The sequence below is a fragment of the Agelaius phoeniceus genome, chromosome 2 (assembly GCF_051311805.1).
Source record: "Agelaius phoeniceus isolate bAgePho1 chromosome 2, bAgePho1.hap1, whole genome shotgun sequence".
Classification (NCBI taxonomy): Eukaryota; Metazoa; Chordata; class Aves; order Passeriformes; family Icteridae; genus Agelaius; species Agelaius phoeniceus.
Genome location: NC_135266.1, coordinates 94,585,652 through 94,603,528, shown reverse-complemented (window position 1 = coordinate 94,603,528; position 17,877 = coordinate 94,585,652). Strand labels below are relative to the sequence as shown.

The window sequence follows — 17,877 nt, the reverse complement described above, 5'->3', positions numbered from 1 at the left end:
TGTTTATCCTGAAGTAACCCCTGCCTGTGGGCAAAGCTCTCTCCATTGCCCTGCCCCAGCTGCTATGTACTCACAGTTCACAGTGACCCGGACTTGCTTGACGTCTGCTGAGGCAACTTCGTTGGCAGCTTTGCACTCGTACTTGCCCGACTGCTCTCGTGTGATCCCCAGGATCTCCAGGTACTCCTCCTCACCTTCAAACTCTCTGCCTGGGAGGACAGAAAAATACAGAGAGTGGTTCTGTTAGGCTTTCAGATTTAGGAAATTGCTATGGAGGAACAATCACAACATGGAGTCTGCAAACAAGCAACAGTCATGAGCTGTTTTAAAGTTATTTCAGAAGCTGCTGAAAACTGCAAATCTGGAAGGCACCATACAGGTGGTACAATCCATAGCATCTCGCAGGCTGCTGAGGCTGAGAAGCAAAATGTCCACCACGTAAGATCAGACTAAGTTCACTACTGTGATGGCTGAGTACTGCCAGAGGTTAGTCATGCTGTGGGTGATGTGCTGGACCTGGGGCTAGCTGGGTCCTCAGATGTGTTGTCAGCACCCTTTTCTCCTGCAAAACTGGGAAAAATATCTTTCTGTCTCCCAGAGCAACCACCACCCTGAAGTGCCATCGATCAGATCAAGCTACTGTTAAACACAGCCAAACTGAGAGAAACAAACCATAATTTGATCTGCAGAGACCAATAATCATCACGCATCCCTGAGCTACTGTACATATGAAACGACACATTTAAAGCATTCTGCCTCACTTACACACTTTGGAAAACAGTGACTTGAGTGTCAGTCGGAGTTATGGATGGGGGCAGGAATCGGGGGAGGTCTGTGGCCCTGCTTTTAACTCACTGTGTGACCTTGAGTGAGTCACTCCTTTGCTCTCCCTCTGTAAACTGCGGCAAATAGCCCCCCCTCTCCCATCACCTCCTGGTTTGAGCAGGTCAGTGAGGTTAACCCATGTAAAACATATTAGATTCATTGCATGAAAATTGCCAGGGAAGCATGAAATATTAGGATTGGTATATCTACCCTATTCCTTCAAAAAAGAAAGCAAAATAAGTCACCTCCTGAAAAGAATCTGAAGCACATTCCTCCTCTCAGAGGGCTGCAAGCACTGCTTTGCAGCATTGGAAATGGCAAGCCCCAATTGTGTGCCTGTGTATGTTTAGAGAAATCAGCCCCCAACCCTAAAATGGTAAAAGACAGATTTGAAAAAAAAAAATAAAAAGTCAGATCACAAGAGCTCCCATTCAGGTTCCTCAGAGAGTGGTCAGATTTTCCAAAAAACTCTCTGCCCAGAATGGATTTTCTGCTCAACAGGTGCTGAGCACTTCTGAAACCCTGCCCATTTCACAAAAGTGCAGTTTTTGAGAGAGTTCAAATAGTACCTACTGCTCACCTTGGTTTATGGCACTGCATGAAAGCAGTGGCTAAGTCTGGTCTCTGGAGCTGAACTTCCCATGGAGCCACCTGCAACAAATCCCACCCCAGAGGCACAGACTTGCTGCAGTGTCTTGGCCAGGTCAGCCTGGCCACACACATTGGTGATGCCAGCTGAATGCAATTCCCTTCAGCATCAGAGAAGAACTTCAGAAGCTTCAAAATCTTCTCAGAACTCTGTCCCTTACATAATTATTTTGGTCTTTTTTTTTTTTATTTTTCTTTTTCACAGGCAATTTTCAGAATCATTCTAGGAGAAAACCACCCCCTGTCACAGAGACTCAGCATGAAAACAGTAGTGTACCTATTAAACTCATGTAAAGACAAAAGCTCCCCCTCTCTTTCAGCAGGGTTAATCAGCAGTCCCTTCTTCCAGCTCCTACCAGATGTTCAGGTAGCAAAAATCTCATTGCTATGTCTAAAATTTACAACTGCTTTGTTTTTTGCATCCCCCAACAGTCTGCTGCAGGACCTTCCTGCATGGCAGCAGCGTTTTGCACAAGGGAAGGAGGCAAAGTTGGCTCCTTCTGCCAGGACATGGCTCTCAGTCCTCTGCCCTGTGCTGGGGCTGATGCTGTGAAGAGTCATTGTAGAAGGAAGCAGAGTGGGTTTTTCACAGGTGTTTTTTATTGCTGGAAGTCATGAACATGTTAGGGAGTCCTAACCCCAGTAGGACTAGAATTATGTGAGTCTCAGAAATGTGGAAGGGACTTCAGTCACCATCTAATCTTTTCTGCAGTCCCAAGGCAGGACACATGAGTCATGTCATGGACACAGCCATCCTCTGCCATCCAGTGGCAGAGATTCTGCAGCCACTCCTGGCAATCTGTTCCTGGACTTTGCTGTCCTTACCACTGGAGCAGTTTCCTGAAATTTGACCTGAGTCTCCCTTGCTGCAATTTAAAGCTATTACTTTTGTCTTAGCCACTACAGACAAAAAGAACAAATCATTCCCTTCTTCCCTGCAATAGCCTTTTATCAACTTTTAAATCACTTACTTCCTCCCTCAGTTGTCATCTTTTTTTTTTTTTTCTTTTGGCTGAACATTGCCCAGGTCTTTCAAACTTCCTCTGTAGGTGATGTTTTTTTAGGCTCTTGATCATTCTTGTTCTTTGCTTTTAGACCTCTCTGACAAGTTTACATTTTTCTGAATGTGTGATACCCCAAACTGAACACAGCATTTCAGATGAGGTGTTACCGTGGCTGAACACAAATGAAGGATTGCATTGCAACTACTGCACCATGCTGCTGTCTGTGAAGGCAACACATTGTTTCTGGTTTTGCTACAGCAGGGATAATTTCTGTTGGGAAACTCTCTTAATTCCCAGATTTTCTTATGGCGTATTGCTTGCATTGCTACCTGCTAATAAAGCACTTTAAAACTCCCACCCCCAAACTGAGCTGACAACCAACACTCCTCTCCTTTCACAGCAGCACTCCCAGTTGGCAGGTCAGTGAGTTGACTGGAAAGTTAATCAGACATCAGGGAAAGACTCACAAAGAAAAGGTTAAAACATAATTTGCCTCTGTTTTGCAACTCTGCCTTGTTTATACACAGGGTTCATTCCAAGTGAGACTTGCTTCTCCTGCAATTTGCCCTTGTCACAAGACTGTCACCATAATGAAGACAGGGTTGAGGGTGACTTAACCAGCTCTAATGGAGTGGCACCCTCATTACGGGTGCTGTTAAGTCTGTCAGAGAACTGCATCAGTGGAGCTCCAAAGTAACCTACAAGGGTAGATACCTTCCCAAGGGAAGATGTTTTTGAGCTTCTCCCCTGCATACATACATGCACTTGAAGTGTACAGTGTACCATGTCTGACAGGAGAGCTTTCACAGCTACATAGAACCCTTGCCAAGACATGATGATCTGCTGGCTTGCCCAGTGGAGTGCTCTGGAAGTAACTGAAAGGCCGGACTTCTGTTCTAAAGGGCATGTCAAAAACATCAATAACCCATTTCAGCTCCTCATTCCCCTGCTTTAGGACACACATATAAACATAATACTTCAGGGAAAGTTTCTGTGACAGTCTTTTGCTGTATAAGTGGTAGCACTGTTCTTCTCTCTGCACTGGTGACCCTGAGCATCAACATTTTGTTACAAGAACTGAGCTGCTCTCACTTTCAGGACAGACCCTTTTCCTTGCCGCCTTGTCCCCTCTAAGAGCACATTAACCATTTCTAACAAAAAGCATTTATATAAAATTGAGGTGTTGTAGTACAGAGCAGGGAGAGGAAAGATGTATCACAGTGTGTTAGAGAAATGTCAGGTTGTGATATCTTGCAGAGAGCTGTAGAGATGTTTTCACTAATTCACTTTGGCAGCCAGATTAGGTGAGTCATATTAACTCTAACCTCTAAGGCAAACAGGGGGTGGGGGGACCAGGAACAGAGCTTTATACATCGAGTGAAATTACAAATGTTTCTGCACAGGAGCCAGCTTTGGTAGGGAACTGATGGTTGTCACTATGCAGTTTATCAAAGCAGGGAGGGAGAAGGCTTGGACAATGCTCTTTGGTACCGATAACAATGAACATATTCTATTAGGTGAAAGAGGGACTGACAACTCCTGGCAAGAGAGCCACTCCATTCCCATTAGGAGAAGACATTTGCCTTGAGCAGATTATCAAAGGATGAAATTCTGACCGTACTGCCAAAGCTTCCTTGCTGACAAGGGTTGTCTCCTGGATGTTCTGCCTGGTTCAGTACAGCCCTTTCTCAGTGAGGGTCCTTTCAGGTTTCCCTAGGTGGATGACTTCTCACTCAGTGCAGCTCTAAACCATCCTAAACCATCCCCTTGCATCACTGCAGGCAACCTGCTTCCCTGCAGGTTTTTTGTCTTTCACATGTTCCTAGTTAGCTTGGTTTGTTGCTCCAGCCCCATTAAACACCATCTTGCCAAGCTGTAGCTCCTTAACTCTGTCCCAGTGAATCAGAAAGAGGAGCTTTCTGCTCTGGAGGCTGGAGATAGAGAGAGCATGAGCCCGGGAGGCTTGACAATCAAACCAAGAGGGAACGACCCTGAGCAGCGTGAGCCAGGCAGCTGCTGCTGCTTGGAGCTGGCTGAGCCTTTTTTTGCAGAGGGATCTGCGGCAGCAGCTTTGATGTGTGCAGCAGCAAGGCTTTGAAGGCCTGCTTGCCTCAGCCACATTGCCTATCCCCTGGATTCCTAATTGGACCCAGTAAATAATGAAGCTGAACAGCAAATCTGCTTGGCTATGCTAGCCTGCTGGCAAGCAGCCTTCCTTTCCCCTTACCCTCTGGAAATAGCCTTGTACAACCCCATTGGCTCTGCATATTGTCCTGTTGCTGTGCACACCTGCCTGTGCTCTCATATAGATATGATATATATCTATATGCTATATTCTGTATTTTATATACTGTGTATTTTATTTGTTTTCACATCTATAAATCCACCTGTGTGTGCAGAAACACAGACTGACGTGTCCCCCAGGCATTTATGGGCCCTTCTCACCTCTACCCAAATGGCCCCTTGCACTGCCACGCACCATCACTCTTTCCTCAAAGGCTAAATGCTTCCTTTCTACAAATGACCTACACCCAGTCAAAATCCCACTTGTACTGTGTGCAGACAGCTCTTTCAGGTAGTCAGGGCCTGAAAGCAATGCATTCAGTCACATTCTCTACCAGAGAGGCCTTTCCCTTCATGCCCTAGTTTTTACATCTCCAAAGGGGAAGCTGATCTCCAGAGGTGGCAGACACATTTTGTTTCATCTCCTCTCTTGTCCGTGCATCCAGCACCGGGCTTCTTCTTGTGCAGAGATTACTTTAGTTGTCTTATTTATTTATTTTTTTTTAAACACTGCTGTGGTCTTAAATTAAACTGAAATTTAGATCTGCTGAAAGTATCTGTTTGCATTTGGCATGTGGAGAAAGAGATCAGCCACCCTGCTACTATGTTTGTTTTCCCTCCAAGCATCTTTGTAGTTGTGAAAAGAGGGGAGCAGAATGGGTTATGCATCTTTGTTGGGCTTAAAACAAGATGCAAGGAGATAAAAAAGATTGGAAATCAATGGATGCCATTTGAAGTTTTTTGTGTGTAGCAACTTCTATTGCTGAACTGCAGGTTTTGTTGTCTCTGCACTCCCCATTTAGTGTTTGAGGTTTTGCTCACCTAACTTTCCTCCTTCCCTCTGCACCTTCTATTCCCTAGGAACAAGCTTCTGAAAGACAAAAATAGCTAAGGGAGCCTTTGACATGATTTTTATTGTTTTACCTCCAGCTGAGGGCTTTCTTTTTTTAAATGCAAAACTTTGAAGTTTTCATTTATCAGTCCCTGTCTCCTCAGCCATCACAGATTCCAATGAGCTTGTCATTTTTTCCCATCCGTTAGTTGAAGAGGCTTGTTTTTAGCAAAGAGATCAGTAGAGAGAAGCAGATGGTGGATAAGCAAAGGGACAACTAGTGCTAGCATGCTACAGTAAGGAAGGCAGGCAGAAAACCTAGAGTAGCATGGAAAGTGGTGAAAACGGGGAAAGCTTGAGAGCAGACAGAAATATATGGAGAAAAAACAGAAGGAGAATGAAGAGAGGGAGAGTGGCTGGGAGAGAGAAATTCAAAAAAAAAGGGAGATTCTTCAGTGACTGGGAAAAAGAGAAAATGATATTCAGCTACTGACAAAGAGAAACACATTGAGACAGAGCGAGTGAGAGAGACGGGAGGTGAGACAGCGGCAGACAGAGAGATGTACAGCTGGGAGAGGAGCACAGCCATCCCTTGTGTAAAGGGAGCCATGAAATAACAACTGCCAGAGGGACAGGAACAGAGGGGTCACATGTAGTAAGGCAGTAATTACTCTGTTTAAGCAGCAAAGCACAGCAGGGTATTTATTGTTTAAGCTGGCCTCATGCCTCCCATGCCCTCAGGTCTGTAGCTATTACACATAAACCAAAAAACTAGAGCAGTGCCAGGAAGGGCTCTGGCCTGGCTCTGGCTTCATGAATGAGAATGAGTCAGACTGGGAGGAAACACTCTGGCATGGTTTCCCCTGGCGTTCACCAGGACTTTGCTCATCAGCAATCACATTTGCACCTTATTTGCACCAAAACTGCCTGCCCTGCCTCCTGAGCCAAGGACAGTGCCCAAGGAGCTCCCTGGCTGGGGGAACACGAGCACCCGCTGGCATGACCAGGGTTAAGAGAGCCCGTGATTTTCATGGGCTCCTTCTTCTCAAACTCCATGCATCCAGCATGCAAACAAAACCCTCCAGACTCAGAGCAGCTTTCTCAGACTGAACAATGTCTCTGTGCTCTCTCTCTTGGGACAGCACTGACCAAACCACTTGGGACTTCACCCATCGCTGACGGCTCTACCCAGGAGCTGGAAGCCAAAATCTGACAGCTCAGATGCAGTTTGCATTCCGGCTGTGGGTGTGTGTCAGCGGGGGTCATCTGCCTGAGGCAGCCTCAGCAGATCAGCTGTATCTCTGAATTTCCACCCCCTCTTTTCTATAAATGACCACTAAGGGTCATCACACTCTCTCACACGCAGCTCGGAGTCTGGGCATGGAGCAGGTGTGCAATATACGACTTCATCTTAGCAGCTGATTCGATTTTTCATTCGAAATCCACATATGAACACCAGAAAGAAAGTGAACCATCTCCCCAGAAAAAATCCAGACCCACTTCAGGTCAAAGTCCTCTGTTTGACCAGTGGTTTTCTGGTTTTCTCCTTTTCTTTGCTGAACCAGAAAAAGGAATAATGTTCTGCCACAATTTGAGATACAATTTAAATCACATGATTTCATGTTAAAGAAGATCACTTTTTTTTCCCCTCAAAATTACTTACTGAATTTAGCCCAAATTTGTTAACACTTTTTTAATGAACACAAACAACATTTTTTGGATAGATTAATTACTCTTGAACAGAACTTGGCTGTGAAGCCAATATATAAAGTAAATTATGAACCATGAGGTAAATTAAGTCATGTAATGTCACAACTACAATATTATACTCCCTAAGTGTTGCATACTGCAATGCAAATTATCATGACTATGCTACCAAACACCAAGCCTTAATTTTACTGCCAAGAAAATGACATATAAACATGAACAAACCAATAGCTGCACCATTTCTGCATCACAAAATTTTTGCCTGCTGCCTTTTGAAGGGTATTTTAAAACAATATGAGGTAGGAGTCATCATCAGCTAGATGAATCAATGAGATGCCACCACATCTTTGAGAGCCTTAGGAAGGCAGGGGCTAGTAACTCATCAGGGCTGTGAGGACAGTGCTGGAGCAGCTAACAAAATGGAGGCTGAAAACAGGTCAGACAAAGAATCACAGCTGAGGCTCAGGAGTTCTTCAATGTGCACCTGTGGATGGCAGCACACCAGTCTGGCTCCCAGCAGTGTGGTCAGCACTGCAGGGTCCTGTGCCCTCTTCCTCCACCACCTACAAGAAGAGGATGGGCCAGCACTTGGCCCTGGTAAGAGGAACATCAGGGTGTGTTTTCAGGGGCATGGGTGTGTAATCAATAGGTCTTTGTTTCCCACTGTGCTAAGCACAGGATGGCAATGCAAGCCAAGAGCTGATGCAGGGGACTGAGTTTTCTTGCATGTCATGGACACATATGAAAGGCATAAAATACAACAGCAAGCAGTCAACTTATTACAGTCTCTAGTGACTCTGTCAGATAGTTTCCTTTCATTTGACCTCATGTACTCCTTTTCCTACAAAATTTCTTATTTTGGACAATGCGCTTGCACTATCATTGTTGTACAGTTTAAAGATAAGTTCCTCCTCACAAACACAAGACCAAAGAGAAGACTAACAGCAACAAGTCCCTTCTGGGGCAAGAAGCTTGACTGAACTGTATAATTTCTGTCCTACCAGTGCAGAGCAATGATGGACTACAATGCAGTCCCTAGTTTAATTCCACAAATCACTCTGTCAGCCCCAGACTTTAGGGAAACCTCATGTGACGGCACTCACTGGTACCAACTGTGCCAGTCGCTCAATCTATGAACTATAGGGGTCGGTCTGTGTTTGGTGGCATCTTTAAAAATCCTTGTTGTGTTCTCTACAAAGTCTCTTGTGTATTATGTAGCACAAGATATGCTCAATATACTATTGTGCATGAATCAAGTGGTTTGCTTTTGTAGGCATCCACCAGAATGTTTCTCTGTTTTTAAATATAAGGTGATTGTTCCCTTCTGTCCTATGCTCACTTCTTGGGATGAGAGAGTAATGATGAACCTAGAACTTCAATCTAACTTCAAAATTTTTTAAAAATTTGACGATCTCCTCCTCCTCAATGATTCAACTCAGCCCACAGAATTATTTTCTTATATGTTTGAAACTTGGAAGAAGTCTTGAGAAATTACAAATTGGCAAAAATTTACTTAAAATGAGAAAGAGCATTAACGCAGAGGCTTAGGCATTGCTGTGGCTCTTTCTTTGTAAGCTGAAGCCAAACGGTTCATGACCAGATAACATGGCCCCTGAATCTCCTGTCCTTTTGCAAGATGGCAATTCCTGTAGTTTATCCCTGTTTTCATCGAGGCTACTCTGAACACCAACTTCACAAACAAAACCTAAAGACTGGGATTTCTGTATCAGCCTGGATCGAGCCACTCTGCTTTTAAACCGCTGTAGTTTTCAACTGAGGAAATGAGGTCAAAGAGTTAAGCCACCCCTTAGCAAGATTTACCCTTTCAAAAACACGCCAGAGTGTTGTGATGCCTGGCGCCAATATTTGTATAGGTGGATTAGCTTCTTGAAAAATCGTTTTGTTTGCTTTTCTCTTGACCCCTCTCCTTGCTGCAATGTTTCTCAATTAGATCCAACATAGTAATTTCGTGACACCATCCCCCATATCTGGTCCTGGTGGAAGAGGAAAAGGGAATACTTTGTGGGGAGCACAACAAGGGATCTGGAGATGAGACTAACTAGCTGAATTCAGGATTCCACAGGCATCAGATACTGCCAGTTATCAAGGTGCGAATCACAGAGGTTTGAGGCAGGGTGGGGTTTGCCAGGAAGAGATTGGGCTCACACGCTGCAGAGACTTTTGATCAATTGGGCTGGCTCCTGTGATATTATCATCTGAGGTGCCTGCCGATGATTCATAGTGATAGCAGTTGAGATAAATGATTGCTTCGGTCCAGGATATTTAATTCTTATGCATTTAGCCACTCCCTTGCTTTCCAAAGAATAAAAAGCCTCTCTCAAACTTGCAAGGCAGTAGCTGTGAAGGAGAAGGAAGGCATTTACTCCATGCCTAATGCTGCATCTTGCGTAGTCCTACAGGGGAGTCAAGCAGAGAGGAAATACAGACACTGATTTTGAGGTCTTGTAGCTCCCTGATGCAGCTACTCCCATTGCTAGTGCGGCTGTTGGCCATCAGCACACTTGAAAATCCTGGCTGTGAAACAGGGTTTCTCTCTCAGATATATGGGAAAAAAAAGAAAGGAGTCATCAGAATGGAAGAAAGCAGAAAACTGTAAGTAGAAGAAACAGAGTGAAAACAACTCCTTTCTGATTTCTTACAGCTTACCCCGTAAGTTTAGGAAGGGGTAAGGAAGGGTCTGTGTATGAAGACAAACCTAAAAGATATTTAATTACCTTCATACCAACTTCCTAATACTTATTCTGATGATTACATAAAATTTCCAACAACTTGTAGCTGTGCTGGCATGAGCAGACCATGGCCAATCATGTCAATCAAAATGTGTCTCACTGGGCTTCGCCTCTCTGAATCCCCCTATTACCATCATGGACAGGAATCCATTTATTTATCTTCTCTTGACTCCCCAAACACATTTGATTTCTGTGGGAAGAGAAACGTCTTGCTCCAACAGAAGCCCAGTCAGCCAAAAAACACAAGAAAGCATGAAAAACCATCCGTGTTATGTTGAGGACTCTTTGGCTCCTTTCTGCCAAGCTCCTGGAGAGGCAGGGGTCTCATTAGAGTGCTTTGCAACTGCACACCTGTGAGAATTTCACTGGAACTGAAACAGCAGTTGCTCTAATTAAACAGCACAGAGCAGGCCACCTTAATCACAGCCATGATTTCATCTTTCTTGAGGAGAGGAAGAGGCATCAAAACTGATAAGAGAGAGGGAAGAAGGTGAAATGTACTGAATCCCTGGTTCCTCAATTTAAAGCACTAAGGGATGTCTCTCATCTCTGTAAAGATTAATGTGAGCTACTGATGGCATGTTTTATTAAATGGTTATAAAATAATTGATATTTGAAAGGAGAGTTTCCAAAAGCCACTAAATGCTTTAACAGGACAAGACCATTTGGTTTTCAATGGCATTTGTGCCTGTAAGTCACTCAGGTGCATTGGAAAACTTCACCTCTACCCTTTTATTCAAATCAGTGCCTCATTTACTCCATCAGTGTGACCTTGCCAGTCTGTGTGGCAGAAACCACGGGCAGGGGTGAAAACCATAAGCCCTCTAAGGAGAGGGTCCATGTTTCCTCAACCTTGGGTGGAAGTAGGAGATGCCAGCAGCACACAGCCTGCGTGAGAAATCCATCAGCTGAGGAGCAAGCACCCAGACACCAAGGACACCTAGGAAATAACAGCATGATAATACCTGTCCTGACTCTCCCAAAGCCTCTAACGGGGAGGCACATCTGTCCCTGAGACAAGGCACACAGGCAGGCCAGGTAGAAATGCTGCTGGCAAGCTAGAGGGCCAGTGGGCCAAAGCTTAATAGGAAAACAGCAGTGATTTGTCTCCACCACTATTTATGTTTCAAGCACATGACAGGTTGTCAGTGGAAGTGAGTGCTGCTAAATTTACTGCTTCTCAAATCCCTGCCACAGTTGCATACTTGACAAGTCACTTCATTTGGAGGGCTAGGTGTTGCGCTGGACTTTCCTCCCCTGTGCTTTCCTTCAGTGAAAACCACCAACAGCTTTCTTTACACCACAGACTGATCCCCCTGGGGGATATGATATCAGGGTGTGAGTTTAGAGAAGAGGGACGTTCCTGGCATATTCATTTTTAACCCTGATACATGCTGGTCTTGTTCCGGGCCACTTGACTGCAGATGTGTGTCTGACAGGACACACACATGACTGAACTGAACAAGTAACAGCTTGGTTACAGCATGGGGCATTCGGAGACAGAGAACAGGAGAGGCTGGTGAGCATGAGTGAGTACCAGCTGGTGTGTGGGCAAGAGCTGCTGAGCATCGTAAGGAAAACAGTGCCAAAGACTGTGGGGGTGCAAGAGGAAATGCAGGTGGGTGAGAGGGTGCCTGGGGATTAGATTGCACATATGTGTGCATGTCTACAGGTGGTGGAAAAACCACGTGGAATAATGGGTGTGGGATTGGAAGTAGGACAGAGCATTTAGGTGAGGATGTGAAGGGAGGAAGGCTGGCAGGCAGGGGAGAGGGTGAGAGGATGAGCCAGGGAGTGTCTGTGGACCTGCATGTGGAGGACTGAAGTATGGAGTATCATTTGCCTCCCAAGTGTTTCATGGTGCCTCCATCCATGCAGCCTCATGCATATCTGTGACATAACACATTTGGCAGGTGGGAAAAGACCCCTCATTAATGGCTGAAAATCTGTAACACCTGGTTTCAAACTCTCCTGGAAAGCAGAAGGGGAGTGAGGCTGCCATTTGAGGATGGGGGCCATAAAAAGCCCAAACCTTCCCTTTTTTCTGCCTAAGTTGTCCTCAGCACTACAGAATCCTTGCTGGAGGGCTGTGGTCTTAGTTGCATGGAGGGTGCTCCCTGCTTGAGCTGTGCTGATGATGAGCTGTGCTGATGGACAGCACCACATCTTCTCAAATGTTCTGACTCCTTTTGGCTGCAGATATCAAGGCAAAGGTGTCAGGAATACAGTGTTATGAAAGACAGACAAATGTGACAGGGCACACCCTCCTACCTCAACCACTCCTTTCATTTCTTCTACATGCAGTGGAGCTCCCTGCTTTCTCCTGCACATATCTTGCTATCATGCACAGGATCCTTTCATTTGGTTCCCTCATGTGCACTCATTAAATTACATATGTGCATGGACACACATCCTGCAGAGAGTGTCATGCATAAGCAGGACACATCCTCCTTTTTCCTGTCACAGGGATGCAGGACCATTGCAATTCTCCATCAGCCCTTTAGGAATTTTCTCCACTTCCTTTTCCAGTGGTGTAGGCCAGAGGTCCTTGCTCTGCAATTGTGCCTCACAGTTTATATGATTAAATGTAGCATCTGCAGCTATATTAGCTGGGCTATTAGTGACAAGTGCTATCAATCCTCATACTTCCGTGAATAAACTGATCACCAGCTGGGGACAGAAATCTCCCCTTGTCTCTCATCACCCTAACATACAAACTGCTTTATGTGGGTTTCAGAGGGAGGGAAACAAAGAGAGGTGGAGTATGAGGATGACAAATAGTTTGGACTATCTTCTATTCTTTCTTTGGTTCTCTGCTTTCCAAAGAACACAACAGACATTTTTTTATGGGTGGCTCCTCCAAGGCCGCTCTAAATTTTACTGTGGGTGGGGGAAAAACACAACAATTGTGCCCTCCCACCTGGCCTCCAAGGACTAAGAATTCATCCACAGTAATCATCTATTGGGCCTCTTGGATTGAGGCCCTATGGCACTTTTACTGGATAATAGCATTTCTTAATAACCAGCATTTCAATCAAATTCCTTTCTATCACCTTTGCAGCACCAGTACTCTGTCTGAGTACTCTGTATAGGCTAGGATTCAGTAGGGAAAAAATCCTGCAACTTTGACCATAAGCTATTGAAATAATATTAAAAACCAGGTTTTCAAACGCCCTCTCTTTAAACACCTATTTCTCAACGGCTCTCAAAAATGCTGTCCTTGTATTTCTAAGTCCAGCATTCCAAAAGGGATGCTGGGTTTGATTATAACAACTTCCTGGCTTGTAGGTTATGTCAATATCCTGGTGGGATTTTATGCCACTAATCTCAGCAGTCTGCAGTCTGCAGTTGCAGAACAGTTAAGGAAGGGAGGAATGTTAACTATATTAAAATGGCAAATGCATACTGTATTTTCTCACTACTTCAGGAGTAGAAGGTCTTGCTTGACATAATTTTCAGGCAGTATGAGCTTGCATGTACAGGGGGAGAGGGAAGAAGAGAGAAGAAAGGAGACTTGAGAACAGGGGAAGAACTGTCAACACAACAAATAATTTAAAAAGTAGCATAGAGAAGATAGCTTGTAAGACCCAAGTCTTCAGGAGAAGGACCAAAAAGGAAATAAATAAAGAGACACGGAGCATGAGATAGGGATGAAAGTTTGATTAAAAAGAAGTGAAGGGATGCAGAGGGTTAGGGCAAACAAGCAGAGCCCTGAGCAAGGTGAATTGCCATGGGAAAGCAATGGGGAATGCAGTTAGTGTTGGCTGGGAATACAACATACAAGGGGTAACAGAGGCCAGAGTCTTCCAGATGTATTACTGTTATATTGATCTGTGGTAAACAATTTCACTGCTCACAGGCAATTCATGGCTGTTGGCAGTACCACTGAGGGCCTTGGACACTTAAGTTCTGTGTATACATGCAGAGGCATACAAAGAGAAAAAATGTAAATTCCCATGACCTTTGGTAGTGAGGGCTTGGGATGGAGTGGGAATGTTTGGTGCCGGCTCTCCCTCCTTACCTTCTGCCTGTCTCATCTCATTAAAAGCAGATAAAATACACCACATGAACAGCCATCCTATTTCTAGACAAACAAGTGCTCTTATTGCTACCTTCTCAAATACAGAGAGCTCCTCTGAAAAGTCTGCAATTCATGGAGCAAAAATACAAAGAAGAAATCATAGTTGTCCCCCCTCATTCCAGCACAGCAGGAGACCTAGAAGAAAATCTGCAGCACTTTCCATGTAGCTTTGGAAGAGCCCCTATGAGTTTCTTTTGCTCTTCATCCCCAGGGCTCTTTCTGTGAACACACCATGGTTTGCCTGAAGGTGAGTGTGGTTGCCAAGAGGTTCAGGGGGGAAGGAAACAGAGAACCTCTCCAGTCACTTGTCACCGGGGTGATTTGAGGTTTTGGTGCCCTCACTTACAATCTGTTCTGATGGGCAAAGGACACATGTCCCAGCTCTACCAGCAGAACTGATGTCACACAGCGGAGCTGGGCCTCTGGATGCAGCAGGAGTGGGAGGGAGCCCATGGGTTGGAATTCAAGCAGGAAGCTGCTGCAAGAGGAGATGAGGATGAAACTGAACCTGCTGGAGACCACAGGTCTGTTTCCTTACCCAACAGGAGAAATGGCTTTGCTGCTTTTGATCTCCTGAACAAGCAGCTTGCCCAAAAAGGCTCTGATCTGCTATATACAATGAGAAGGCTGAGGTCTGCTATGAGGGGAAAGAGTTCTGCACTCAGATCTGATGAATTCTGTTTTTTTCTACACCCCTTACCTCTTCTAGCAGGAGGCACTTGTAGGGAGTCATGGGAGAGAGATGGAGAAATTAAAAACTGAGATTCAGGTATTTCTTTACTGAATCCCAAAGCCTTCCTGAGCTCTTTCCAAACAGAAGTTGGCTGAAGGTGACATATAGCCCTCTGAATTTGAACCTCCTTGGGACATTTGTGCACACTGGTCCTGTCAGCATGCTATGTTAACTCATATATCACTTGTTTAATGATTTAGGGATTTGACCACTTTAGCTTGGGAGCAGATTGAAGGCAGGAAGGTTTGAGTCCCTGTGTTTCTGTACACTCAGTCATCCTCAAAAGTGGTTGATATCTGCACAAGCCTAAAGGCAATCTTGGCTCTTTCAATTAAAGAAAAAAAAAAGGAGAAAAAGAAAGAAGAGACATTTAGGAGTCCTCAGAGAGACTGAGATGGTTTGATGCTGGCAGAGAATATCTAGCACTACTTAGAATCACAAGGAGGAAAATGGTCTTGCTCCCCTTTCCAGGCAGGGGAACCTCTCCCCACTTGCTCTGTGGTGCCCACCCCCATCCCTGTGCAGGAAGCAACGCCTTAAGAGATGAGGCAGGAATACAGGCTGTCAAGATCCTCACCTATATTCTTTGCTCTGTTTTCTACATGGTAGCTATGGAGGTATAAGCAGCTTTTACAGGTCCGAGACCAGAGTCTGGACCTGTGATAGATTAAATCTCAGCTTAGTCTTTCTAGGGAATGAGGCTGCAGAAATTCTTACTGAGTTTTCTCAGGAGAAATTCAGTCTAAGTTAGATTCAGACTAATAGCTTAACACTTGTTCCTTTCTAATAGCAGAAAATGCCCAAGGCATTTTTCTTGTGCTTGTGCAAAGACACTGATCACAAACCTGTATACAGCACCACACTCTGGGTCCCTTCTGCAGAGAAAAATCATTAAGCAAAGTCATACGCATACACCCAGCAAAAAAGGCAGAAGATGAAAAAAAATTGTGTGCAGAGGGAACAGCCACAGCTGTTTCAATTTATGAGACAAGAAATTGTATTTCAAAGAGAATACAGAAGTTTTCCCCTTCGAGAAAGTTATTAACCAGAATTTGCAATAAACCCCACGCCATTTATATGCCTCTAAACTGAAGGGCCCTGATAGAGATTATATAGCATTCTGCAGGGCTCTGCTCTGCCAAGAAGAGCTCTCAGCCTCAGACCTTGCCATCCCAGATGTCTGAATCACCTCTCCTGCTTTTTTACCCGTCACAGCCCCGCTTCAAATTTCTCACCTTTTTCTTCCCCTCTTTAGTTCCTATACCTCTTTTGTCTTTTCAGATTTTCCTCTTGCTACGTCTCCCTCCTCCCCTTCCCCTATTATTCTCCTTTTTATCTTTGAACCCTTTTTTCCTTCCACCTCTATATATGTCCACAAGACTGAAACCTGACTGCAACTCAGTTGAGCTCCTAGAATGACAAAGAACATTCATGTAGGAATACTGTATTGGTGAAACATTGAGAAGAGTTCTCATACTTGCAGCTTTGTTTTGCTTTTATAGCTGTCTGTTACACAGCAATTGCTTTAAGGGGGATGATGCCATATTGCACCACATGGCTGGAAAAGACTCCATCCTTTTACTTCAAAGCTGTAAAGAACTGAACCAGGGGGTGGGGAGCAGAGAAGGTAAAAAAAATACACTACAGCTGAAGAAATATGCTACAGCTAAAGAGAAATCACTTGGAGGTGTTGGCAGCAAAGAACTTCACTTACAGAAGCTATGCTGCTGGAGATTTCCTTGAAGATGACCCGCTGAAGATGTGTTTGATTTGAACTGGTAAAGGTCTGTGCTTGTTTGTACTTGAGGACCCTAGTGGGATGCTCAAGGCTAATTAAATTTTTTTTGCATGTAGTAGCTTTGATGCTTAGCACATAAACAAGAAAGCAAGAAAACAACAGAAAATACCATGGTGGTATAAAAGAGGGATTCAAACACAGAGAGAGGTCAATCCAGCATTCTCATGCATACTGGCTCTCAAAAATTGAAAATTTAGTGTGGAGCATATATCCATGCTTCACTCTCATTTGTTAACAACTAAATAAGTAACTTAGGGAGGTGACAGATTGTCCATGAAGGAAAAACAATGAATCAATCAGTTCTATAAACAAAGGGCCCTTAAAATTCTCTCATTGCTGGAGGACAGAGAATGACCTGGGTGGACCACTGCCCTTTCTTCTGCAAAGGCTGCTCTTAGACAAGTACTCTGTGTCCCATTTCTTTCCACGGCTATCTCACAGTGTCTCAACTGACGCTTCTCCATACATCTGTTTGTGTGTGGTCAACTTTACACAGCAGAATTTGTATGCAGCTGCCTAGAATGAAAGCATAACAAGCACTGCAAAATTGATATGCTCGTCATTAAAAAAAGAAAAATCCTCCCTTACCAGGTTTGGCCTGGTAACTATATTTCCCTTTTGGACAATATATATTGTGCCGTAAATAAAATTGAAGCAATAAATAAGCCATCATGTAAAACAAGAAACATCTTTCTAATAGGGCAGTGAGTGTCTGGCATGCACTCATTGATTTAAACATCAGCCAAGCAGGTAATGATTAAAAGATGAGAAAATGCCTGGTCTCATTCAAGAACCCAATCAACATGTTATAAAAATCTTCTATGTTTTTACAAAATAGCTCTCTGGATAACACCTGCTGAGGAGTGTCCAAGGCACTCGGGTAGGAAGTATTTGACCCTGCTGCCCAAAACCTCTCTGTTCAGAAAACAAGAGTTCAGTTCCCAGTATTTGGAATCTTGCAGTTTCTATACAGCATGAGTCATGGCATGTATTAAGCAAGAGCTCAGTCTTCCACAGCAAACAGTGGTCAGTACCCACACCAGAAAAAGGTGGGTCTGGTCCAGGATGGGAGCTGCAGCAAAACCAGTGCTATCTAGCACTATAAAAGCAGCCTTTTCCTGTTTCCATTGCATACTCCTGTCTCTGCTGGCCAGTGAAGCCTCCTTTGTATTCAGAGATACCCACTCATGTTTCTAAGCCTCTCTGTAGCCCAACC

The 17,877-nt window shown here is 44.4% G+C and overlaps 1 protein-coding gene across 4 annotated transcripts in view; it reads right to left on the bottom strand.

Moving 5' to 3' along the window:
* LSAMP (limbic system associated membrane protein) overlaps nucleotides 1-17,877 on the bottom strand; it is a 990,108-nt gene that overhangs the window by 34,771 nt on the left and 937,460 nt on the right. For all 4 annotated transcript variants that reach the window (XM_077174291.1, XM_077174290.1, XM_054653635.2 and 1 more), the window contains one exon: nucleotides 75-209. In XM_077174291.1, coding sequence (XP_077030406.1) covers nucleotides 75-209 — 135 coding nt within the window. The remainder of the gene's footprint in view (nucleotides 1-74; nucleotides 210-17,877) is intronic.